This window comes from Myotis brandtii, unplaced genomic scaffold, assembly GCF_000412655.1.
Source record: "Myotis brandtii unplaced genomic scaffold, ASM41265v1 scaffold2495, whole genome shotgun sequence".
Lineage (NCBI taxonomy): Eukaryota > Metazoa > Chordata > Mammalia > Chiroptera > Vespertilionidae > Myotis > Myotis brandtii.
Window position 1 is genome coordinate 107,966 of NW_005359456.1, and position 20,021 is coordinate 127,986.

The window sequence follows — 20,021 nt, forward strand, 5'->3', positions numbered from 1 at the left end:
AGGGCAAGACCCCCTGAGGGCGCCCGGGCGTGGATGGGGCCCCTCGGCCCTGCGAGGCGAGGGCCGAGAGCTGTGGGAAGTGGGGACATGGGTGCGCAGGACTGTCTTTATTTTCTCGCTGTTAAAGTCTTTTTAATGCAGGTATCAGCGAGCGCTTGTGCATTTGAGGGTTGTTTTGTGTGTGTTTTTTAAAGCATAAGGCACTTTTTATATTGGCCTGTATTCAGTTTCAAGGTACCACTAAAATAGTGGACGCGCTCCTTATTAGAAAGTGAAGCAGTGAGCAGTCCCCCTTGGAGATAAGGGTAATTTATTGTCATTCACCACCAAGAGATGATGTGTGTTCCGGACAATGGCAGCGCCTGTGCGCCATCTGCCTGCCCACACCGCCACCCATCAGGCAGATAAATCTCCAAGTTAAGGTTTATTAAAATTCTGAGTAATATCACAGTACAGTAAATGCTAGCACCGTGGTCCTGCAGGGAATAGCAAACACTCATCGTTGGGATTAGTCATTCCTCTCGCTAAAGTGATAACTTTCAAAGGAAAAAGCGCACCAACCTTCAAAAAGTACATTGTTGGGGGGGGGGGGCGGTTATCCTTTCTTTTTCTTTCCAAATTTGCCTGAATACACACCTGTGGTCTAATCTCACATAAGTGATCGCTTGTTCCAAGAAGGGTACGGTTGTCAGGCAAGTTCTGCTTGTTTTAAAAATTTAACCATCCTCAGCACTTACATTTCTGCCTCTTCCCCCCCCCCCGCAAGCAGCGATCCAAAGGGCAACACCAAAGGGACCCACACTTGAAATTGATTTATATGGAAAGGACTCTGGCCTGTCTGCCACCTTAAGGAGCCATGTTGAGTAAAAGAAGTGAACTTAAATTTGATTAGTTCTGTGTCTGCCTGAATCCACTTTGATTCTGCATGGTTCTTACAAAACAAATTAAAAGCCGGACAACAAAAGAATTCTGTTCTGTAAGGAGTAATTACAGCTCTTCATGTGGGCGGGGTAGACTGCCTTTTCCCCCAAGTATTTGTACACAAAAACCCCCGCCCGGCTTTCCATCGCCCCCCCTTCCATATCCGTTCTCTGTCCGTCTCAGTGAAGGTGGGAACTTATTCTCCATTTTCCAAGTCACCAAGCGTCTGCGAACCGGCCGCGGAAAAGGAGTCGGCCTGGGTGGGTCATCGGCAGTTTGGTCTGCTTGAGGCTTGTGTCTGTAATCAACAGGTTAACATTCAGATCAATGACAGAAAGCTCTGAACTAAGGAGCCTTTCACCTTAAAGAGTAGCACGCAGGGGCCCGGTCTCATGACATCTGTGTGCTGTCCGACCTGTAGGACGTGGTGGGCTATCCTGGCACATGGAGGCGCTCAGGACTGAGGGCCACTCTCCCCTGCCATGTGGTCCGCACTGCGCCCCTGAGGAGCCCCCACCGGAGCTGTGTGATCCTGGGCAAGTTCCCGGAGGTCTCTGGGCCGCACTGTGTCACAGCCACCCTCCGGGAGGTCAGGCCCAGCCCTGAGCGAGGAGGACTCTTGTCAGTGCAGCCACCATCGCATGAATATTGATTCCTGAGTGCATGTGGGTGACACGGCTCACCAAGTGGAGGTTGAGCAAATGTGGCCACGTTTGATCCAGGACAGCCCCTCCCCACCCCGGCCCTCCCCGCACAGCGCTATTATTATTCCCAGTGCTCCAGGCTCCTCTGGCCCCCCAGGATAATTACCGCCCCCCCCCATAATTACCGGCACTGGAGGGTTTAACAGCCCTGGGCAGTGCCTCTGGCCTCCCCTGAAGCAGACACTCACCTCCCACGCTGCCTTTCCAGCCAGGAGAGGGGTGTGTGTGTGTGTGTGTGTGTGTGTGTGTGTGTGTGTGTGTGTTTTGAGTCGTTGGGAGGTCTGGTTTAGCTATAACATTGGTCATAAAGGAAAAACAAGAAAGCACAAAGAAAACCAATTAGGGGAAAATATGCTATTTGCCACCTCCAGTAAGTGCTATCAATTGCGCAATATTTTAAGCAATATTTTAATTACTCGAAGGTCTTAGTTGTAACAGGGGGGAACACCCAGTGGAGATGGGGCGGGGCGGGAGGGTGCAATTAGCCAACCCCTAAAGCTGCCTGGTAAGCCTTCAGTTCCGTGGCCAGAAAGCCAGTAGGGTAAAGGTTACGATCAGCTATGCTAACCCAGCTTATTTGAAAATGAATTTTCATTTTCATTTCTCTGGGTTTTTTTCTCTAGCATCCTGGTGGCATTATCTATGTACCCTTCTCACTTACTAATATATAACCAACCAATTCCATTTTAGGGCCCCAAATAAGTTCTCGGCCTATCTCAGCAAGGTTCAGTTCCAAGTCACATAAGTAGCTATATAAATGCTGTCATAGTCACGTTAAATATATAAAATAGGTGAAGTTAATTTCAGTAGATTTCCATTCGCCGAGTATATGCAAGCTGTTACATACACGTGCAGTAAACCTAACATTATTACTGAGACGGTTTACTTTTTTCTGTGAGATCTTTGAAACCTGCATGTGTATTTTACATGCAGAGCGCATCTCAGGCCGGATCAGCCATGTGCCAGGCGCCTGGCCGCCACACGTGGCCGGTGACCACCACCCTGGGCAGCGCAGGTCTAGCATAAGCCCAGATGCTATCAGGGCAAGTAAGGCAGGTCTGCGCTTAGAATCTCCTCTGAGGGAGGGCACAGCTGAGCGACTCACAGAGCTAACGTGTTTGGAGCCGTGTATTTAACACGGGAGGACCTGGGACCCAGAGGACCATGAAAGAGGGTTTGGTCTGAAGCCAGGGGTCTCCCTTTGATCTTCCTGGGCCAGAGCTTCCTCCAATGAGAGGAAGGGGCCTTCTGGCCCCACCCAGCATGCTTTCCTGGAGCTGCCTGGGGGGTCACCCTTGAGGATCCCCAACCCTGAGGATCCCCCCTTGCAGACAGGAGGTAGCCCTGGTCCCCTAGCATCCCTCTGGGTCCCCTTCCCCCCCTCCCCCTCGAACAGCAGCCCCTCCCGTGGAGGGACACAGGCTGCCTTGGGAGGCTCTGAGCAGCCAGCCGGAAAGTGCCTTTATCGGTGTGCCTCATCTCTAAGTGGAATTCAGTGGGAATCAGCATTATTATTGAGCGACATAAATGGCATAGCCTTTGTGAGAAGGGCCTTTTAAATAAGAATCCCTGGCATTTGGTTCTGAATGATCTGAACGATGTTACTGAATGATTTTACTGAATGATTTTACGTTGTAGGATTTGACAGACTCGGGGGAGTGGGGAGGGGGGCTGCAGCCAGTGAAGACGCCTTAAAAAAGGAGCGCTTGCCTCTGACTATCCTCCTCTTCCTCTTTTTTTAAAGATGAATGATTTTGGAATCAAGAACATGGACCAGGTGGCCCCTGTGTCTAACAGTTACAGAGGGACACTCAAGGTGAGTGAGCAAGTCTTACTAAAAGTTGGGTTTTTGCTTTTTTAATTTGGAAAGCTCAATCTCTAGGAGAAAAGAAAGAAAAAAAAACAACGATGGGTGGGGCCCCAGAAGACCCGTTCTAAGCCCCAGCTTTTCACTTACTGGCTGTGTGACTCTGGACCGTTTGCTGACTCTCTCTGGGCCTCAGTTTTCTAACCTGTAAAATGGGCATCCTGATGCTTGCTCTACTTGTCCTCCAAGAGTGGAACTCGTTTATTTTGTAGAAGGTGAGGCCCTGGTAGTTTGTTTCTGAGACTCCGACCCGGTGGATAAGCCTGTGGTTCTCCATGGAACGGAGCTGGAGCCAGTTTCCCGGGACGAGGGGAAGGCTGCTTCCGACGTGGAGGGAGTGCTGCTTCCTTGAGGCGGCCGAGCCCACGGGACAGCCTGTATCTGTGAACCAAGAAACAGATTAAGGATGAACGCCGCCTCTGCTGCCCAGCAAGCATATTTCCTGGGCTTCTATCTTAATTCCTCTTGGGAACGTGCTGTGGCAGCACAGCGGGTAATTCCCTGTCGGCTTCTCCATCCATGAGAGCGTGGCCTGACTGCTGTTGGTTTTGCGAGTAAACACATCTCGGGAGCAGTGGTTTTCGATCGGCCTCCTCTGAGCCCAGGGTTTTGTACAAATGCGTGTCTCTGGCAGGTCCCGTGTTGCTCTGTAGGTCGCTGGGAGGTTGTCTGTCTGTGGAACCCAAAGAGCCAACACTGGGCTCGGGCCTCTCTGGAGAATTACGGCGGCCATCCCTCCACTTGAGGCGGCGCGCTCCTTGCCCGTGTGGTCAGACGTTTTCAGAGTAGCCGGACGTGGGCAAGCTGTGATGGCACCAAGCTGCAAGGCACAGCCCCAGAAAAGAAACTTCCCTGTCAATTCAAAGACTTTGATGGTGTCCCTGCGACTCCTGGGTTTGGAGAAGCAGTCACCGGAGTTGACATGTTGAAAGAGGCAGCGTGAACTTAGTGTTGTCTTTGAACTTCCTCGTTTTAAAAAAAAAGAACTTGCTGTCAGTGAAGCGAAGGCATTTCTTAGTCACCTGGGCAGAGCTCGTGGGGGTTTTAAAAGTCGATTGGCTATTTTACGCACAGTTAGTCCCAAATGATAAAGTAGTTTGTTCATCTACTAGATCCATGGTCGGCAAACCGCGGCTCGCGAGCCACATGTGGCTCTTTGGCCCCTTGAGTGTGGCTCTTCCACAACATACCACGTGCGGGCGCGCATGTACAGTGTGATTGAAACTTCATGGCCCATGCGCAGAAGTCGGTATTTTGTGGAAGAGCCACACTCAAGGGGCCAAAGAGCCACATGTGGCTCGCGAGCCGCAGTTTGCCGACCACTGTACTAGATGATGGGTTGTGCCCTCAATGTCTTGGGACATCTGTTGGACTTCACAGCCTTGGGTTTTGGGGGGACTGGGCTCCACTGAGTGTCTGGGGCCAGCTCCAACCTCTGCCCGCCCACTGGGGTAATGTGTCATCCATTGTTCTGCATTTCTAAAACGAAAGCACACGAACTGATTTTATTTGTAAATGTGTTACACATTTTCTTATTGATGACTCAACACATGTGTCATCACATGACACGCAACATGGGAGTTCCAGCCCCTGTTGGAAAAGTAGACTCTTCACATTTTTTCCTTGACTGGTTGGGCAATGATGAATCAAGGCCTTATCTGTTACTTATTAACGAGTCTTAATATGAAAGGCTATTTCTTGGATACATCTGAGATGAGAGGATCAGAAATGGGCAGTGTGCCGTTTTCTTGGTGTCTCTCTCCTCTCCTTCCCCCTCCACTGTAGGGAGTTTAACTTTAAACCCGATTCCTTTGGAATCTTTCCCCGTCGAGGAGTGTGGGGCAGGGAAGTTCTTTTTAACTCGCGTTACTTTTAGAACAGTGGACCTGCAGGAGCTTCCGCGTGTTTCACTCTTTTCTGCGCCATTGGGATTGTTGAGGGGAAAAAGCACCTCGTGTCAGTGACAGTGTTTCATTGTAAAATTTCAAAATAAGTGCCTCCGCGGATCTTCATTGTTTGATTTTTCCGTGTTCAGTCCATCGTTTGCCTTTGGTTTTCACTGCAGTGGCCTAAAACTGCCGGTCTTGCCAGGCTCATTTCCCTTAGACACAGGGCCTGACGGCATTTCTCTCCGATGATGTCACAAAAAGGCAGGTGCTGGAGCAGGTGGGCTCTGAGGCCCCGCCCCGCACTGTTCTTCTGGGTTTCTGGGTGTCTTGTCTTCATTTCAGTGGCTTAGGCCCTTAGAAATAAACTCCTGGTCATTCTGCCTCTGTGTGAGGGGGATTAAATGACCTTTTGCTCACCTGGGCCATCCGAGACGTCTGGGTACGGCGGGTCCACTCCAGGTGTGGCTTCACAATGGCCGGTTTGATCCGGGTATGGGGTCCGATGACCCACGGACCGCGTTGAAATCAGGTAACTCAGTAAGTAAGTATTATATTTCCCGTTTTCTTCCTGTCCCTTCTGCAGCGCCAGCCGGCCTTCGACACCTTCGACGGGTCCCTGTTTGCCATTTTCCCCTCCCTGAATGAAAAGCAAGCGCTCCAGGAAGTGCCCACCGGCTTGGATTCCATCTCTCACGGTAACCTGCTGCCCAGACCGGCCGTCGTGTGCGATGGCCCAGAGTAACGCGGGGAAGGGAGAGGACAGCGGATGAGCCATGAGTGCCCGGGTCTTGAGTGTCTGGCGTGAAAAGTCGGATGGAGGCTCTGGACCTGGGGCAGGGCCGTTTTCCCTTTTGCTGAGTGTGAGGATTCTGGTGTCTTCCCTGCCAGACGCACCCCGGGGAGAGCAAATGTCCTGCGCTTGGCACACTGCAGGGGGCCCCCGGGGTTTCCACCAGGGGGGTGTCACCCCCGCAGCTTCCCGGGGCCACTCCAAAGCAGACCAGGCCGCAGTCAAATGCAGCTCAGCTTTCCTTCTGGGTTCACAGTGAGACCCTCCCCTGGGGTTTGGGGCCATAGGTGGCTCTTGCTGGTCTTCCCCGTCTGCACTGACTTCTGTGCTCCTTCGTGTCATTGATTCTCTGTGGAGGACTGACTGGCATGTCAGCCGGTGCCTCTGCCGTGACTGGGATAGTTATTAGTTGGAGACATTCCAGACGTGACGTTGTCACATGAAGTAGGTGCTAGAAAATACAGCCCAGAAAATTAATTAAAGCAGGTGCGCTTGCGTCAGCATGCCGTCACGTGACGGTCATTTATCATTCTTGGAATTGCCGAGGGAACCCAGAGAAGACTGTTTCTTAATAAAAGCGCAAAGTGTGCCAACGTCACGGGGCGCAGGGCCTCTGCCTGTGGCTACAAGCCCTTGAGCCTTTGGCCCCAAGATCATGCACTTTTCTTTGATGGTCTAAAAATAGTCAGATAGACATTTCATCTAGACATAAGCTGCTGTATGAAGTATTGGGTCATAAGATAAAACTTGAGTGGTTTTATTTTAATAAGTGAAGTTATGGGATGTATATTTTTTTAATGTCAGTCAAAAAAAAGTTTGGGGGTCCTATGTATACTCTTTTAAGGAAATGATGTCAAAATGGTTTGAGATCCAAATGGTTCTTTTCTAAAAACTACGATTCCTCCCCTAAATTCTCCTCCGCGGCCGCCAGCTTGAAATCCTAACCTCCGCCTGGTTTCTCCCTAGACTCGGCCAGCTGGGGATGTATATTTTTTAATGTCAGTCAAAAAAAAGTTTGGGGGTCCTATGTATCCTCTTTTAAGGAAATGATGCCAAAATGGTTTGAGATCCAAATGGTTCTTTTCTAAAAGCTACGATTCCTCCCCTAAATTCTCCTCCGCGGCCGCCAGCTTGAAATCCTAACCTCCGCCTGGTTTCTCCCTAGACTCGGCCAGCTGTGAGCTGCCCCTGTTGACGCCCTGCAGCAAGGCTGTGATGAGTCAGGCCTTGAAAGCTACCTTCAGTGGCTTCACGAAGGAGCAGCGCCGGCTGGGCATCCCCAAGAGTAAGTGCCTCTGTCGAGCTGCCGTCGGGGTCTGCGCCGTGCGGGCGGGCGGGCGAGCCGGGCTGCCATGGCGCGAGACGGGTTGTATTTTAAGTTCATGTGAGAGGCGGCTCCCAAAGACTGGCAGAGACGTGGGGAAGCCGCGCCGGTTTTTACTTCAACCCCGTCAGCGGGACACCGTTGTCCGCGTCTTAGAGTTCACCCCGGGGGTCTCGTTCACGTCGCTGGTCTCGGGTGCCCGCGTGGACGTGGTGGGAAAATCAGGAGCGATTTCTCTGGTCTCACCGCCTCCTTCCACTGCCCCCTCTGAGTTCCGTCTCTCTCCCCGTTTTAGACCCCTGGCTGTGGACGGAGCAGCAGGTGTGCCAGTGGCTGCTCTGGGCCACCAACGAGTTCAGCCTGGTGAACGTGAACCTGCAGAGGTTCGGCATGAACGGCCAGGTGTTGTGCAACCTGGGCAAGGAGCGTTTCCTGGAGCTGGCGCCGGACTTCGTGGGCGACATTCTCTGGGAGCATCTGGAGCAGATGATCAAAGGTACCAGCGTGGGAGGGGAGAGCGTGCAGCCGAGGGTCAGCGTTTCTAATGGGGTCGGTGGCCTGAAAATGCCACTGGAGTGAGTCACACGTGCAGTGACTACAGATCTGAATCCATGTAAGTGTGTGTGTGTGGCATCGAGCAGAGCCCCAAGGCCATAGCCTTAGTCACTGACCTGTTCTCGGGCGCTAGGCAGCATTGGTGAGGGAGGACGTGTTGTCGCAGACTTAGAGGCCACAGACATTCCCCCTGTGGGGTGGCTCCCCTTACAGAACCGAAGCAAGTAGCTCAGCCCCCACGACCGGGACCTTTATTCAGACAAGCCCCGTGGATTTTACCGGGAATTCCCCCAAGTCCAAATGGATTCCAACAAAGAATTTTTTTGGTTTTATTATTTTTAAACAAACGTGGAAGTGATGATCTATATCTCCATGCTGATTTGTTCTACAAAAACTGGCCACTCAGCCAAGAACTGTCATCCTATAGAGAGAAAGTCTTGATTCAGACCTTGCGACCAATGTTAAAAGTACATTGAGTTAAAAAAGAAAGACATCGTAGCAAGGCCCCCTTCGGTGAAAACCTGAAGAAAACCAACCCCTTTGTAGAGTTCGGGGAACTAGTCCCGGTTTAAATGAACGCCATCAGAGACGCGGCACCCCACAGAGACCGGAGACCATGGGAGTCCGCCGCCAGCCCTTGTTGGTGTGGCCCCTGAGGCCAGGGAGCCTGACCCGACATCCCCCTGACCTTGGGCAAGACTGGCCTGGCAAGGTTCTGGGGAGGGTCTGTTGGTGGGCAAGTTGGGCCTGTTTCGCCACTACTCGGTGTGAGGCTGTGGGTCTGGGTTTACGGGTGTGTGGGTGTGTGTGTGGTTACGTGTGTTTGCAGGGAGTAGGCATACAGAACCGCAAACCTTTTCCCTTTCAAAGTTCATGGGCACGTGGGTCCCCGAGTGGCCCTCTCTGTGTAGCTGCTCACCACACCCTGGGGAGCTTCCAGGGTCTCAGCCAACGGCCACAGCCTCTCGGAGGCAGGGACGGAGCCTGCCCTTCTCGCCTGCTCCATCCCCAGCCTCGGGTGCCGGGGGCACCTCACCCATATCGCCCTGCTCATTGACACACCATCCAGGTCTTTCAAACTGTGTGGTGGGAAATTTAACTTTGCCCAGACGGCATTCATGTTGGGACACTCACTCTACTTACTAAAAAGTGTGTCGCCGCCTCGAGTTTGTAAAAGGCGCCGTGGCTTGGGACACCATCAGGTTAAATATGAGCCGCTAAATGCGATGACTTATCCTGAAATGACCCGAGAGCGGTAATTTAGGAAGTCGCTTTTTTTTCTTGTGTTGTTTTGTGTGTTTTTTTGTTTTTAATCTTCACCTGAGGATATTTTTTCCATTGATTTTTTAAAGAAAGTGGAAGGGAGGGAGGGAATGGGAGAGAGAGAGAGAGAGAGAGAGAGAGAGAAACATTGATGTGTGAGAGACACATTGATTGGTTGCCTCCCAAGTATGCCCCGACCGGGGCTGAGGATTGAATCTACCACCCACGCATGTGCCCTTGAGCGGGAATTGAACCCACAACCCTTCTGTGCCCTGGCTGGTGCTCTAATCACTGAACAGCAGCGGCCAGGCTGCTTGTGTCGTTTTAACCTTCATTTGCAATCTTACCTCTCCTGTGTCTGTTCTTCCAGAGAACCAAGAAAAGGCAGAAGATCAGTATGAAGAAAATTCTCACCTCAACTCAGTTCCCCATTGGATCAACAGCAATTCATTAGGTCAGTCTGGATTCTGCCCTTCAGGTCCTGAAGTCCTCCTGTTAGTTCATGGACGGTCCAAACTGTCTAGACTTGCGAACCATCTAGACCTGCGCTGGCCCATTTGGTGGCTCTCGAGCTGCTGGGCGCTTGCAGTGGGGCTGGCCCACACGGAGATGTGTTATAGGAGTGTAGTGCCCACCAGATCTGTGAGCCTCAGTAAGAAACAAAGAATGTAAAATATCTCCTCCTACTTTGAAAGATATCGATTACCCGTTGAACTGATCATTGATACCCTTAGGCTCAAGTATAATTTTTAAAGTTCCCATGTTTCCTTTGTTTTTTTGTGTGTTTTGTTTTTTCCTTTTTTAACGTGGCTACCAGAAAATGTGTCATTGCCTGGTGGCCGCCTGGTCCAGGCCACGCACAGAGCCGGGGGCAGAATGCAGGGAGCGGGTTGCGGGGGTCCCATCTAGTATAAGAGAGGAGAGGTGGCTGGGCTGGCGCAGGGAGTGTGTGGGAAGCAATACCAAATTGGCTCGGAACTTGGGAGCTGAAAGAGGAGTCGGGGAATTCCGGTTCTCCCTCTGGTCGCTGACACGGTGAGTGTAGGTTACAGCCGGGGACAGACAGGGCTGGAGACGCCCCTTAGGAGTCACATAGCGGGGGCCTGTCACTTAGTCTGAGCCTTAGTGTCCTTGGAAGTTGAAAGCCAGTGACCCTTGTCGTCCTGCGGGTCACGGAAAGCACTTGTTGGACGAGAGCCACCGAAACATTAACGCCGAGGCTGGCGCCCAGGGCCCAGAGGCAGCGGGCGTTTCGGAAAAGGGCCAGTAAGCCTGCCCATCAAAGCCCATGTCCACGGAGGGCTTGCAGAGGCCGGGCCTGCAGAACGCTCGTGTGCGGTTGGCTGGAGGGGTGGAGGGTCTCTGACGATCACTGACTGTCTGTCGCCTAATAGCTCCGCCGTCGATGGTTCTGTTGCAGGCTTTGGCATGGAGCCGGCGCCGTACGGAATGCACACGCAGAGCTACCCCAAAGGCAGTCTTCTGGACAGCATGTGCCCGCCCGGCGCCCTCAGTTCCGAGCAGGAGTTCCCGATGTTCCCCAAGGCCCAGCTCAGCACGGTCGGCGTCGGCTACTGCTCTGTCGGGCAGGATTTCGCCGGCAGCACCTTGAACCTGATCGCCAGCAGTTCCGGTAAGGAGCTTCCACGCGTCCCTTGGAGCAGGCTGTGGTTGGACTGCGGGAGCCAGGGTCAGACGGCCACCCGAGCTGCTGCACCGGTGTCCTGGGCTCCTTAGGCCCTTCTCCCAGACCATTCCCCCAGCAAGCACCCTCCTGGCCTGTTTCAGGCTGTGGTCTGGGCCCGGAGGGTGTTGCACCAACAACACACAGTCCTGCTGTTGGGAGTAGATTCCTCCACCCAGTGGGATATTTTGGGAGACAGTGTAGGAACGGAACAGATTTCTTTTTACGGAGATGTGTACACACCGTGCACAGATCTCAGGCTATCCAACTGGCTGAATTTTCACATGTGCGCACCTGTGTAACAGCCACCCAGGGGGAGATAGGTTTCCAGCATCCCAGGAGGCCCTCATACCCTTTCCCAATCGTCAGTAGCATCCCCACCCCAAGAGGAAACTATTGATTGTCCTTTTGTCATCATAATTTTTCCTGTTCTTGACCTTGGTATAAATAGAATCACACTTTTTCCTTTTTTTGGGTTTTTGTGTGTGTGTGTGTGTGTGTGTGTGTGTATGTGTGTTTGTCTTTTACTCATCATTGTGCCCGAGATCCATCTATGTTGTTGGATATAGCCATCCTCTGTCCTTTTTCACTGCTGTATAGTACTCCACCCCATGCGGCTACACGTGGTCTGTTGATCCTGTTGTTGAAGGAGGTGCGGTTGTGTAGTACACTTACCAGGAACCAGCCCTCCGTTTAAGAGCCTCCTGGAGTCTGGCTGGTTATACGCCGCAGGGGACACGTTGAAGGGGGGGTGGTTGGCAGCAACGCCGCCAATGAGTCCAAGACCACCTGCAGTTATGTATTAGCTGTGGGGCCGGCCATGTCCCTGTCCGGAGGAGTCAGTGTGTGCCTGCTTCTCTCTCCAGGGAAGCCCGGGGACCGCGACTCCCCCGAGCAGGGCGGGGACAGCTTCGAGGGCTCGGACTCCCTGCTGCAGTCCTGGAGCAGCCAGTCGTCGCTGCTGGAGCAGCGGGTGCCCTCCTTCGAGAGCTGCGAGGACGACGGCAGCCAGGCCCTGGGCCTCAGCAAGCCCACCATGTCCTTCAAGGACTACATCCAGGAGAGGAGCGACCCGGCCGAGCAGGGCAAACCGGTCATTCCTGCGGCCGTGCTGGCCGGCTTCACAGGTGAGTGTGCGGCTCTGGGTGTCCGTCCCCTCCCTGTGCCCGCCCGGCTCAGCCGTGTTTGTTTATCAAGGGTGGTTCTGGTCTGAGCACATTGGATCTGCACCCCGCATATGACATGGGGCGGGGGCGGGGGGGTAACCCTGCATCCAGACACCTGGTCGCTGAGCCACATCTTAGCTGTGTCTCTGAGTTCTACAACGGCCAGCTGCTCGGTGGTGTGGATGGAAGGGCACGCAGCTCCCTCGGCCTTCCCAGGGAGGAGGAGGAGGAGGAGGAGGAGGAGGAGGGCGGCCAAGGCACTGGGCTGTGGAGCCTTCAGCTCTGACTCACCCACTCCAGGAATTTCAAAGAATGTAAACTGGTTCGGGAGGGGCAGCCAGCCGGCCTCAAATAACACAGGCCTGTTTACCTTTTCTTGCTTCTAAAACCCCTCTTATTTTTAAAGTTTGGGCAAGAGCTATTCTAGGCAGGGGACAAATATTAAAGCTGTTTTTGGAACTAGATTATTTCCAGCATTTTAGCGAAAATACCGGGATTTTTTTTTTTTTATTTAATTGCTTCATGTGTCCTTAAATGAGCTTCCCCCCCTGTACTTTGACTATATATAGAGCCCCTGGGGATTTAAATAGTACCTACTACGAACCCTGATGGGTTAAAATAAGGCTGTGTAGGCATCCGCAGCGTCTTCCTGCCACCTGAAACAGCAGCCACGGACACCTGTGGCAGGGCCCACGGCGGGGAGGGAGAGGCTGCGGTGTTCATCCCTGGGGGTCGGGGCCTGATGAAATAACACCCGGGGGTCAGGCCTGGTGTGGGTGTTTTCCATTTTAGTATTGCTTACCTGCTCCGTGGGGTTCGCAAGGCGTGTTGTCGGGAGTCGTTAGGCCGGCCCAGTGTGGGCGGGTAGTAACCCATTTTACAGACGGGGAAATGCGCTCGGTGACACAGCTCCCTGGGCACACAGGCAGCTGGTTCCGTGGGTTCCAGCAGCCTCGCCCTGCTGCCGATGGCCTCTGCATCTTGGGGAGCAGCTCTCGGGTGGGTGTGTGAGCGGGCAGGGCCCCCGGCCTCTGAGCACGTCTTGGTCCTCGTCTTTAGACGGTGCGGCCGAGCCGCTTCTCCACAAGGCGGTGGTTGTAAATTCTGGCCGAGAAAGGGCCCTGTGCAGAGCGTAGGTGGCAGCACCTGGAGGCGGTGAGGCCGTGGAGGCCACTCCCAGGGCTCAAGTGGCTCTTGAGGAAACTGAATCTTGGTTTAAGCAATTGGGCCACCGTCACGTGGCCAGAAGCCACGGCACAGGATTCCACAAACACCACGTGGTCCTCTGGTTATCTGTCCCCGTCACCCGCCCGGCCCAGCCCAGCTTAGAAACAAGCTCTGAAAGTGGTGGTGACTCCAGGAGGAACGGGGTTTGGAATTTTGATGCCAATAGTCAGTGGCCCTGAATTTTTTCCCCGAAAGACCAAACCCAGGCACCCGGGGCCAGGGAGCGCTTTTCCTGGCGTAGGGATTCTATTGGGGTCCAGCCTCATCCCACTGGCATTCGGGACTGTCCCTGCCACCTGGAGTGGCACCATCACGCCGGCACCCAGGATCCGGCTCGTGTTCCGCAGCCTGTCTGTTTCACTGGGACGGCTGGAGCCTTGCTGTGTTTTAAATCTGTAAAATCCCATAGCTGGCCTGGCCAGTGTGGCTCAGGTTGAACATCGACCCATGAACCAAGAGGTCCCCGGTTTGATTCCCGGTCAGGGCACATGCCCGGGTTTAGTGTGGCTCAGGGGTTGAACATCGACCCATGAACCAAGACGTCCCCGGTTTGATTCCCGGTCAGGGCACAAGCCCGGGTTTTGGCCTCGATCCCCAGTAGGGGGTGTGTAGGAGGCAGCCGGTCCATGTTTCTCTCTCATCAGTGTTTCTGCCTCTTTCCCTCTAAAAATCAATACAAACCTGTGACTGTCCTCTCCCCAGGAAGCGGACCGATCCAGCTGTGGCAGTTTCTCCTGGAATTGCTCTCCGATAAATCCTGCCAGTCGTTCATCAGCTGGACCGGCGACGGATGGGAGTTCAAGCTCGCTGACCCCGATGAGGTATGGCCAGAGCCCGGGGGATCGGTCTTGGGCTCCCGACCCCACTCTCACCCCTTTGGGTTCACAAACTCAGCTCCCTGGGCACAAGGAAGGGTCCGGGTACGCAGGCGAGCTCTCCTGGTGGGCCCGACACGGGAGTGCGTCCGGCTCCGCTGACCGTCTTGCTCTGTCGTTGAATATAGAGGCGCAAGCAGTAAACTGGGCTCTCTCTCCTGGCCGAGTGAAAATGCCTTGGGAAAGCTGCTTGTTCCTGTTGGGGGGAGGGAGCCTCGTACCCCCACATGTGCACACTGGATGGTCTTCTGTGCCCCTCAGCTGAGCTGGGCAGAGCCGCCCCAGCCGTGTCAGGAGGAGAGAGCCGAGGGCAGGCCCAGCCCCTCCCCATCGGGGGGCAGCATTAGGGAAGCCCTGGGTCGGACTGTCACCTCCCCACCCCTGGGAAGCAGAAGCGTTGAGGATCACTGATGTCACCCAGCTCAGAACCCCACTCAGCATCTGGTGGTGGGAATAAGAACCAGGGGGGCAGAGGGGTGAACACAGCTTGTCCGTTGCCTCAGGACCCCCAACTCGGAACCCTTGGTTTCTGGGAGGTTGTGCTGAGTGAGAGGCTGCAGGAGCCCTGTGCCAGGCGGCGCTGTGGGTGGGGGCGCCACACTCCCCTCCGCCCCTCCCCTCGTCCTCGGGGAGCCAGCTGAGGGGCACAGCCCCGGTTCGCGTCCTAAGGCAGATGGGACCTTAGGGGTCCTTTAGTGGCCAAGTTCCCCCAGTGAGCACGCGGCAGCGTCATATCGTCATCGGGGCGATTGCCGATGGAGTGGAATTGAGCTCTTCTCCACCCGTGTCTCCCCCGCAGGTGGCCCGCCGCTGGGGCAAGAGGAAAAATAAGCCCAAGATGAACTACGAGAAGCTGAGCCGGGGCTTGCGCTATTACTACGACAAGAACATCATCCACAAGACGTCGGGGAAGCGCTACGTGTACCGCTTCGTGTGCGACCTGCAGAACCTGCTGGGGTTCACGCCCGAGGAACTGCACGCCATCCTGGGCGTCCAGCCGGACACGGAGGACTGAGGCCCGGGGACCGCCAGCGGGGCCATCCTGACCGACTGCCCCGGGCCCTGCCAGGCCGCTCCCACACTCCAGGAACGTCGCCAAGAAGCAGTGGCCTCATTTCACCCGAAACTGCAGCTCTTCGCCCAAAGCAGCGCGGTGGGTCGCTTCCGAAGCCCGCGGACGGAAAACGCTATTTAGGCTGCAGCCGCGTGGAATGGCCGAGGGGGCGCTCCGAGCGGCTGCGTGAGGCTGTGGACATCTACGTGGAGCGATCGTGTCGCGGACGCGCACATTTTTTAATTTTCTTCGGCCGTTTGCAACCGGGAATCACGAACGCGAAAGCGGTCTCTTTGTTTCAGAGGGCGGGAGGGGCGAGGAAACGATTGTGCCATTTCAGACGTTGGTTTGTATATAGGATTGTAATCTTATAATTGTTGTCAAAATCCTCTAACAGTTCTATTTAACAGAAATTGTATATTGTAATTTAAAATAATTCTATGACTATGTGAAATAAGAATGCAACTCGTATTCCATTTTTCAAGAGCACCTACGGCATTTTGCAAACCGTGAACCTGCCCCGGGCAGGCTAAGAGGATTTGTAAAATGTGTTTTATTTGCATTTACTGTGCCTACAGGCGAAAGTCTAAGAGGGGTCATCCCTGTTTTTTTGTGTGTGTTTTTGCTTTGCCTGGGCTGTTAGCTGGCAAGGACTTTGTTCATTTTGGGAATTTTTATAAGAAACTTAATGTTATTATCTGGGGGCGCCTCCGGCCTCTGGTTTCTCCTTTTGATTGTAATGTCTAACCTATAAAGCAGTATTTTTCTTGACGGACGGCATATGCTTCCCATTCCTACGCATGCCTGTAAGCCAGTTGATACACAAAACTTATTTCCTAGTTCATGTGTGTTTCTCCTGCAGCTAACCCTCCTGACCAGCCATTCCACCCACGCCCCACTCCCAAGCCCCACGTGACTCTGATGAAAATAAGAATACTATTTTTGGAAATATGCAACTCCTTTTCTGAGATCAGGAGGGATTTATGTAGCAGCTATTTTTACTGTAAAAGTATTTCACTGGAAAAAAAAAAAGTAATTTGTAAGAAAGCTTTATTTTTTATCTCGGCTCCATGTAAACATGCTGTACGGAGCTGAGGGTGGGGGGAGGGGAACCTTCGTGAAACCTCGGACGTGAATGGAGCGTGTGGGTCCCATCCTTGTTCACGGGCTGTCCGTCTGGATACCACGCCGCTCCTTCCTGCTCGGCGACCACGGCGACATCGTTTTGTTCTGTTCTTACATTTTGGATGCAGAACGCCCAGGGGCCCAGGGCCTGAGCGAGGCGGGAGGGGAAGCATGGGACTGGGTCACGTGGAGAAGACGTTTTGATGGCGATGGCGACTTTTCAGCCGCTTCTAAGGAGCACCTGGGCAGCGCGTCTTCCTGGCCTCCGTACGTGAGCCAGCCCGGTGGGCTGCAGAGCCGGACAGGTGTCCCTAGAGTGTGAGAGGACACCTGGGCCCGTCCCTGTGCTGAGACCGTGCGCTCGGCGGGAAGGACGCGCTGGGAAGGGCAGAGCCACCTCCAGACCAGCATGAGACTGGCTTCAGCATCTTCAAACACAGGATGTTTCTCAGGCGGGATCTGTTTATCGCTCGGACGTCTGTTTATAACATCGACAGACACGTGACTGGGGACACGTTGCTGCCAAAGCAAACGTTAGCCATCGGCTCATTTTCTGCGGGGTCGGACCACAGGAAATCAATATTGGACTGTTGTTTCCATCGACCAAGTTGGCAGTTTCAGGCGGTCCCACCTAACAGTGGTGGGAACTGAAGTCCCTTAGAGTCCTCTGGCATGGTGACGAACAGAACATAAGTATAAAGGTTTTGTAATTTGGCCGTTTTCTTTCTCAAATAAAGTATTTTGTTTATATAAACTCCTCCGCGTTAGAGTCGTCCCTCTTCGTCCCCACCCCAGCAGGGAGGGCGGAGGGAGGGGGCGGGGCTCAGCCCCTGCTCACTCAGCAGCCCCCCCCCCCCCCTTGAGTCACAGCTCCATTTAAGGGATTTTACACGTGGCCACCACCTACTAAATCCTGACCAAGCTGGACCCAGCTGGGAGCCCTCCCTGCAGACATTCCCAAACAGTGTTCCTTAAAGTGAAAAGTTCATTTAAGAAGCACCTAGAATAGGAAGATTTGGGCTCCATCTTTGCCAGGGCGTTGGCGGGCACACAGAAGAGATTTGGGGATGTTCAAATTTAAGAACAGTAGGCTTTGAGGTTCAAGGACTTCTGTGATTGAGGTGGGACTCCTGGGGACTCCTGGCGTTGCTGGGGTGCCGTCACCAGACAGGAGGGTGATGGTCCCGGGACACCTCCTCTCCAAGTCCTCAGGGCTCCTCTCCACTCTCCAGAATGAGTGAGAACGTCACAAAACCTGGGCGGGTTCCATTGGAGGCGGCGGGAGCCAGCTCACAGGGGCACGCACTGTCTCTTCCCGGGTCTGCGTCAGCTGGTCGGTTGAACTTGGCTGGATGAGAATATTTGCACCGTGAAGTCAGCACACACTGCAGATGAGGGAGGGCGCCCCGGCCCAGGGAGCTGCGCGTTAAACATTGACCTGCACAACACTGGTCATCCATGTCCACCATATTAGAAGTTCATCCGCTTTAACATAAAATAACGTACTACCTATTAACATTGTTATGAAAAATAACCATTTTTCTGAGAATGGCGTTTTGCCTGCTTTCTGATCTCTCTGATGTCTGATTTCATGGAAGAGGGCTGGTTTCTGACACTGTTGCCTTCGGTCTGTTGTGACACACTGAAGAAAATCAGGCCTCAGGCAGATACGTAACTGGAAGAGGGAGGGCGAGTAGTAACTTTCAGATCACGGTGGGTATTGTTTTCTGTGACACCACAGCCGACAAACCGCTTAAACGGCAGCTGGAAGTGAAACCGTGTCAATGAACTCCCCTGTGGCTGTGACAAGTCCCGCGGGCCTGTCTGGGACTTTGCGTGGCTTTTGACCCCTGTGCGATTTGGTAACATCGTGCCTCAGTCACATGGAAAATATTGCTTCACCATGTTGGCCCATGTCCATACACAATATCAAGCAATCACATTCGTTACTGTTACCACCAGTTTCATCAGCAAAGCACTGGGAAGCGGTCAAGCTCAAAGTGGCCGCCAGAAATTTTGAAAAATTCAGATTTTTACTTGAAAGCTCAAATTTTATCATCAGCAACAAACACCAACTTTTCTTTGAAGTGACAGACCCGTTTCATTTATTTTTTGAGGAAATACTTGTCAAATACCCAAGTCTGAATAAACATAATTTGTCAAGTTGTTCTTTCAATAAATATGGTGTTCATGAATAAAGTGGCTAAGTTAGCTTACAACTCAAATAAATTGTTTTTTAGAAGATAGCATAAATATTTACTTTATATATTAAATTTAAAATACTAAAACATAAAAGCATCTTTCTTCTAATTGTCCCCCCATACAAGTTGACATACAATATTATACATAGTAGTTGTAAGTGTAGCCTAGTGGTTAGACACTGATATACCATACAAAGTGATCCCCCCAATAAGTCCTATAACCATCTATACTAATAAAAGGGTAATATGCTAATTAGGCAGGTCGACCAGATATCTTCCAGTCATCCGGTCCTCCTTCCAGACAAAGCCACGGTGGCGGGGGCCAAGGCAGAGGCAGTTAGGGGCGATCAAGCCGGCAGGGGAGGGCGGTTGGGGCAATCAGGCCGTCAGGAGAGGGCAGTTAGGGGTGATCAGGCAGGCAGGCAGGTGAGTGATTAGAAGCCAGCGGTCCCGGATTGAGAGGGATGTCCTGGATTGGAGAGGGTGCAGGCCGGGCTGAGGGACCCCCACCCCTGTGCACGAATTTTGTGCACCAGGCCTCTAGTTTATAATTATAATATTATTGGCTATATTCTCTAGTAGCATAAGGATATGTACACTTTTCATTTTATTACCCGGAAATCAAAAAGATGTGTATTCACTTATTCTTAACTTTAATTTGTACGGCTCCATGTAGGACATTGTCAAGGAGACTGGTACCTTCCCTGCAAGTTCAAGGAGGTGAGGCTCGCAGTGACGCCAGCACAGGTGAGTGCCAAGGTCCAGGCGGTTTTTCCGCTTTGCTTTTATACCCATCAGTGCAAATGTCAACCCAGCAAGAGAGCCAAACGTGGTCTTATTGTTACAGAAACCATTCTGAGCCTGGGGACCCCCCCCACCCAACCCTGCCGAAAGGCTGTCAGAGGTCCCATTGTCTGGAGACCTCGCTTGGAGGAAGGTTCCAGAAGCAGAGAGTGTGGGAGGACCATTTTCCTCGCTCACCCGGCGTCTATGCTTCCAGTCTTTTCACAGCCAGTCAAGAAGCATTTTTTAAAAATTTGCAGCCAAAAGCATCGTCCGGTTCTGCGGGATGAACTTCATTCGTGTGGGGGAACTGGGTTCTCTCAGGGTCCTCTACACCCTTCACTCTGCCCTTTTTTATCTTCACTCCAATCCTAAACGTTTTGAACTTGGAATAAAATGTATCTTTTACCACAATTCTTTAAATTTGTTTATCTTAATATATTCAAAACTAAGGATGAAGTGAGGGGCCTGTCACCCAGTTTTCCCACGTGGTGGGGAAGAAGCAGAATTAAATTGCCTTTAGCTCTCTTCCCCCGCTCCCCCCGCCATGTCCTGGTTCTCCCTCATATAGGCCTGAGGCCACCTGTGAACGG

The 20,021-nt window shown here is 52.8% G+C and overlaps 1 protein-coding gene and 1 long non-coding RNA gene across 9 annotated transcripts; one reads left to right on the plus strand and one right to left on the minus strand.

Moving 5' to 3' along the window:
* The first annotated feature begins 70 nt into the window (after positions 1-70).
* Positions 71-17,198, plus strand: ETS2 (v-ets avian erythroblastosis virus E26 oncogene homolog 2). 8 transcript variants are annotated; one of them, XM_005867334.2, is made up of 10 exons: positions 71-976; positions 3,370-3,441; positions 5,965-6,076; positions 7,337-7,456; positions 7,791-7,991; positions 9,684-9,767; positions 10,734-10,946; positions 11,864-12,124; positions 14,093-14,211; positions 15,065-17,198. In XM_005867334.2, the coding sequence occupies exons 1-10, from the start codon at positions 926-928 to the stop codon at positions 15,278-15,280; spliced, it is 1,449 nt and encodes a 482-aa protein (XP_005867396.2). In that variant the 5' UTR covers positions 71-925; the 3' UTR covers positions 15,281-17,198. The 8 variants fall into 8 exon arrangements, with proteins under 8 accessions (XP_005867396.2, XP_014396108.1, XP_014396106.1 ...); XM_014540622.1 differs by lacking the exon at positions 71-976 and adding an exon at positions 1,003-1,181; XM_014540620.1 differs by lacking the exon at positions 71-976 and adding an exon at positions 1,358-1,457.
* Positions 951-1,429, minus strand: LOC106726301. Its single transcript, XR_001362355.1, has 2 exons — positions 1,337-1,429; positions 951-1,219 (listed from the first exon to the last, which is right to left on the minus strand). It is a non-coding gene; the product is annotated as an uncharacterized LOC106726301 (long non-coding RNA).
* Positions 17,199-20,021: the final 2,823 nt, after the last annotated feature.